This window comes from Solanum pennellii, chromosome 4, assembly GCF_001406875.1.
Source record: "Solanum pennellii chromosome 4, SPENNV200".
NCBI lineage: Eukaryota > Viridiplantae > Streptophyta > Magnoliopsida > Solanales > Solanaceae > Solanum > Solanum pennellii.
In genome coordinates this window covers 23,689,088-23,695,087 of record NC_028640.1, presented here as the reverse complement: position 1 = coordinate 23,695,087, position 6,000 = coordinate 23,689,088, and the positions used below count along the sequence as shown (strand labels likewise).

At 32.6% G+C, this 6,000-nt stretch overlaps 1 protein-coding gene and 1 pseudogene across 1 annotated transcript; one reads left to right on the top strand and one right to left on the bottom strand.

Moving 5' to 3' along the window:
• Window positions 1-479: 479 nt before the first annotated feature.
• Window positions 480-1,867, bottom strand: LOC107017473 (annotated as a pseudogene).
• Window positions 1,868-2,816: 949 nt separating this feature from the next.
• On the top strand, window positions 2,817-3,514 carry LOC114076869. The gene is made up of 3 exons (XM_027916566.1): window positions 2,817-2,870; window positions 2,946-3,053; window positions 3,344-3,514. The coding sequence occupies exons 1-3, from the start codon at window positions 2,817-2,819 to the stop codon at window positions 3,512-3,514; spliced, it is 333 nt and encodes a 110-aa protein (XP_027772367.1).
• Window positions 3,515-6,000: the final 2,486 nt, after the last annotated feature.

The window sequence follows — 6,000 nt, the reverse complement described above, 5'->3', positions numbered from 1 at the left end:
CAATCACTTATTGGTTCCTTTGAATGGTTTTAGTCAAGTATGTTTACGAAGTTATCTATCGACTTTATTTAAGTTTGATTAGAATGGTTTCTAGTTGTCTGGTTGCTTTGTTGTTCCTCTAGTTCAGCTCATGTGATTGCTTCCTTTTACTTACCGGATTTATTTGAGTAATTGTTTTTCTCATGTTTGTTTGTGATATGTGGAGCATCGTCTTTCATCTTTAACAAATTCCGAAGAGTTGAAAGAGCATAGAACTGGGAGGTTGCGACTATCAATATTGAAAATTATTTGGCTTTATCTTCCAATAGTTTGATTCGCGCTTAGTTCCCTGGAAATTTTACTTTAACTCAACTATGTGGATACTCTATAGATGCATCTTAAGCTACTTATCTTTTTTATTTGCAACAACTTTGCTAATTACATTAACTCTTGTGATAATTTGCATTTTCATATCATAGACAAGCAGTTTTAAGTTTCAACTAGACGGGAACATTAGTAGGATAATCAATGGATGTCTTCGGATTGTTTCACGAATAGATATTTCTTGTTCTTGGAGGTTGGCTGGAAAAACATCATATACATCTGTAAATACATCCTTAATTGGGGGTTTCTCTTGTTTTTTTGCACTTGAATGGCTTGTGATACCTGCTTCCTGATATTACTGCGAAGTTCATATTCAACCTGAGAGTTCATTCAGCCTTCTCTTTCAATCCATTTCCTAAATCTGCTCACAGGGTCTCTTTCTCTTCTCCACCATAGATTTATTTAGCTAGACGATATTTGGTTGAGTCATTTGAGGTTGAATTATGTCCTGCTCTATAAGTAATAGCCTCAACTAGAATAGTTTACATTCATTAACAACCATTTTTCATGCCTCATGGACAACGGTGAAAACAACAAGAGCATCGTTACCATCCACAAATACTATAAATTCCATAGACCTGTCCTTTAGTAACAAAACCATCACTTCAAAACTGGTCACTAATAGGTGTACTGATTGCAAACTCATTGTTCCATCAGAAAAAGATAACAGGTGCATCTAACACCGCGGCAAATTTCAGAGTAGCATAAAAATCTCCCGTACTAGAGCCTCCATCTCCAAAATATACAATTATACATGCATTTTTGGCATCCATCTTTAGAGCATAGGCATCACCAACAGCATTTGGAAGCTGAAGCTACTGTTGATGCTAAAGTAATATAATTATGCTTATTAGATCCATAATAGATAGGCATCTTCCTGCCTTTTCCATAATCATGTTTGTTTCCAAACAACTGATTGAAAAATTCTTGAATGGTAAACCCTTTCCATAATAGAACTCCGGACTCCCTATGTGGAAATATGAAATTGTATGTCTTAAGTGTAGCAGCGGATGTAATGTTGATGGCTTCTTCCTCAACAGTGGTAACATATAAAGATATTTGTCCTTGTCTCTGTGCTTCATAAAATATTGTATCCATTGTTTGAAGTGTGACCATATCAGTATATATTTTCAATGCAACTTTCTATTCAATATGTGCAAAATCACTAGTGATTGGGTAATAATCATCGTCAAGGACCTGGTAATAGTGTACTCTCTCCTCCCTTGTTTCAGTGATATAGTTCAAATGTGAGGTGAATTTTTTGACCTCGCCTCCAGGGAAATGAAGGACCTACGAATCATTATGAATGTTGTACATGGGATTTAACTGTGTTTGAGCTTTAGTTGAGTCAAAACAGAAATAGGCAAAATGGGGTTGATTTAAACCAAGAATTCGAAATGGGCTTCTTAGATTTGGTGATATGTGTATGTTTATGATAAAAAGAAAATCCAATATTGGGTTTCAAACGGATCAATTTTCTTGATTTTGACAACAATAGAGTCATTGTGCCACTGTTCTTTTTTTGTATGTGTGATTAAAAAGAGGTATTTTTTGTATGTGTGGTTAATTAAAGGAAATCTTGGACTTATATCTCTTATCTTTTTTTCCTCACTTTGGCTTGGTTTCCTACTAATATTGTGTGATTATATCATCCATAGGCTTGGCTGAAATAGACCCAGAGGCAGCACTTGAGGGTTTTGTTGAAGTAGTTCGTTTGGAACCTGACAAGGCTGATTGGTAAGAAATTTAAAGTAATAAAATTTTATGTTATATAGTAGTTGTTAGACTGATCAACTAACTCCCTTGTATATTTTTATAAAGAGAATAGCAGTTATTACTATTTGTCTTAATTACTTTTTCCATGTGAACAATCAACTCTGTTACTGTTTTATGAATACATGAAATGATTTGCTAGAATCAAAATTAATATACTGATAATTATTTTCATTGCTTGATGCAGTCTGCTGCATTGTGGTGTGACTACTTAAGTTTTGTTCAAGATTCTTGGAGAAGACACATATTGGTAAAAATTCGAGATTCTTGGAGAAGACACAGAAGTGATATTAACATGAACTACTACGATCTATATGATAATGATGTAGTTCGAGTGGCAAAAAGGTCTAGTCATATTCTAGAATGTTAATTTAGAGAGCTCCTCAAATATTGGAAATCTAAAAATTTTAAGGTAAAAGTGTGGTTCAAAAATCTCAAATTTTCACATTATTCATTTTGTTATCTCTTTTGTGATATCGTTGTTGGAGCTTTGTTTTTTCTTTTTCTCTCTTCTCTGTTGTAATATGTTGCAGCTTCTTTATTCATTTGGTGTGATAGTCACAATTAAAACAACTTGTTTACAAAACACATGATTGTTACTAAATATGCCTTCGGTTAACATTATTGATTCATTTCTTTGCAGAAAATGTGTGAAACAAATAGAAAGAACCGAAAAGCTGATGAATCCCCACACTGTTGGCAAAAAGAGTTTCGCTTTAGTCCATAATAAGCTGGTGTGTTCTCTTATTTATTATCTAGTCCTAACATGGCATTTAAACAATTTTTGATATACATTTCAATGTGACTAGGATAAAGATAAGGAGACAGTATCATCTAAGGATCTCCTTGTGGTTACGAGAACAAGAAAACATGGGCGTTTGTATAAGGCTTTGAATGAAGATACTACTAGTAAAATTGTATGAGTATTGTCAATTTTTTCATTTTTTTTATTGAGATCAGTTATATATTTGATAAGATTGTGTATGTTGGATAGGATTTGGTAGGCTGAAATGGAGGAAATTGAAAAACAAATGAGCATAAATGGTGAGTATGTTGATGCATTTTCAAGTGTCATGGAACCTTAACATCTAGGACGTCTAAGACTATATGGAGTAGGAGTTACAAAGACTACTTTGAAAAAGCAAGTTGGCAATTCGAAATCAACTTTAAATGCAACAACAGATGAAATGCAACAAATGCAAGAAAGGATGCAGAAATGGAGAAACAAATGGAGGAACAAAAAAAAACTGTGCACCAGAAAGTTATTGCAGATGTAATTGCACAACATAAGCATGCGGGATTGATTGATCCTAATGTACTGGCAGCACTATCCATTCCTTTACCAAGAGAATCGACTTCTCTTCAAGGGGGTGAGTAAGGTTGGTGTCGCTAATTCTATCTTTGATATTTTCTTCTTTTTCGTCATCTTCTTCTTCATGTGTCCCTTGCAACTCTATTTACTTTCTCTGTACTGACTTTGTTTATATTTCTATTGTGACTCTTTTTTCTTCTTGTTCTTGTTCATTTTTTTATTGATGGTAATGTGGAGTATGTGATGAAGTATCTTGTTTGGCTGTGGATGAAAATTGCGATAAATGAAATGAAACTATTTTTGGTGAAAGATGAGTACACACCTGATTTTTTTAGTAAACTTAGAGTGTTCAAATGTGAAGTCTAGCGTATTTAATGTGAATGTTCTAAAGTCTGTGGAGCTTATTTCTGAATGTGCTAAAGTTTGTGGAGCTTATTGAAGCTGAAGTACTATGAAAATGTGACGGTGTTGAAGTCTGCATTTTTGTTTTGATTGTTTCTTCTTATTCTTCTTCTTCTTCTTCTTCTTCTTCTTCTTCTTTCTATCGCAACTCTATTTACTTTCTCGATTGAGACTTTGTTTATTTTTCTATTGGGACTCTTTTTTCTTGTTGTTCTTATTCATTTTTCTGTTGATGGTAATATGAAGGGTGTGGTGAAGTATGTTGTTTGGCTGTTAAAGAAAATTGCGATAAATGGAATTGAACTTTATTTCCACTTCTTAAAATTGTTTCTGATAATAATGGATGTTTGATGTGTGCTTGTAGTCAAATCTTGTTCAAGAGAAGATGACAAATGAATTTGTAGGCCCAATTGGGCAGGGGGTTGTATGTGTCAAAGTCCCACTATTCAATAGATATTAAGCATATATGGCAGCAATGAAGAAAATTTTTATATTAGTCCATACTCCAAATAGTTTAATGTTATTTGAGTTTATATATGTATGTCTTAGATATATATGACTTTACAATAACTTTGTAATTCCAAAGTGTTTAGCTTGGAGAGGTAGTGAATTGCTTTTTCTTTTTTGCGAGTGAATTGGTTTACAGATTTTGATCTTCCAAGATATTGATTTTAACGCAGGAAGAAGCAATTTATTGCATTTTGGATTACTTTTTCATTTTTTACTTTATAGTGGTTGGTGAATTCAGAATGAGTTTATTGAAATATTGAACCTTTTTGTTGTTTTGTTATTCGATGAGTTTTTATGAGTTGAATTTGTGGAAAGCTTGAATCTTTTTTTTTTCCTGAAATTCTTAAGTGTACCAATTCATTGCATTTTGGATTATAGTGGTTGGTGAATTCTAAATGGGTTTCTTGAAAGATTGTATCTTTTCGTTGTTCTGTTATTCGACAAGTTTACAAATTGAATCTTGTATTGTTTTTTTTACTGATATCCGTTGGTTTTTAGCTTGGAGAGGAACTAAAGTGTTTTATCTTACTTGGGAGTGAATTGGCCTATGGATTTTAATCTTTCGGAATACTAATTTTAACTTAGGAAGAAGCAATATATTGCATTTTTTTTATACATTTTTCTTTTTTATTTTACTGTGATAGGTGAATTTTGAATAAGTTTCTTGAAACATTAAACTTTTTTGTTGTTTCGTTGTTCGACGAGTATAATGAGTTGAATTTGCAGAAAGCTTGAATCTTTTTTTGTTTTTGTCTGATATTGCTAAGTGTTTAACTTGGAATTCCTAAGTAATAACTTTGTAATACATATGACTATTGTGAATCCATTAAGCTTTTGCGAAAAATTTGCTAAATTATTTATATTTTCCCTAATTGTATGTAGGTGATGAAATCGATAAAGGTGATGAAAGTAGAAGTGAAGACTTGACATAGGAGCTGAATTGTTGATGTTAGCTTTATTGATATTCTAGAAATCTTTTATTTTGAAGACCGAAAACTGTGTGATGCTGTGTTTCACCTTTTTTTGAATGGTAAAAAAGTATTTTGTATATTTTGCTATACTAATATTAGAATCGTGGATCTTGAATTATAATTTTGGTAATGAACATTTCTTCTCGTGAATAATTCATGTGTATTTTATGTTATAAAATTACTGCAATAGCTCAATAATATACTATTTGTGGAAGTGTACCAATAATATATATACGTGGCAATATCTTAATAATAATTGTTGCAGAATGTAATAAGAATTGTTGCAGTACTAATGTAATAACCGTTGCAATAGTCATTGAGCAACATTTTTATAATTGTTTAAGTTTGTTGCATTACCCTATAAAACCGTTGCAACAAAATAAAATGCTTTGTTGAAACGAAAGAACAATTGTAGTCATAGCCTCAAAAGAACTGATGCATAAACCTCTTTTCCCACGGTTCATAACCGTACCAATACAACACTAACCGTTGGCAAGTAAATAAAGTAAAAACCGGAGCAATTGGTCTATCTTAGCCTATAGTTATAGGAACCGTCACACATAACTGTAGCAACAGATCTATTGATCTGTGTTAGAGGTTGCCTTAACCGTCACATTAGACCTATGGCTACGGTAGGATAGTCTATTGCAACGGTAAATGAACTGTGGC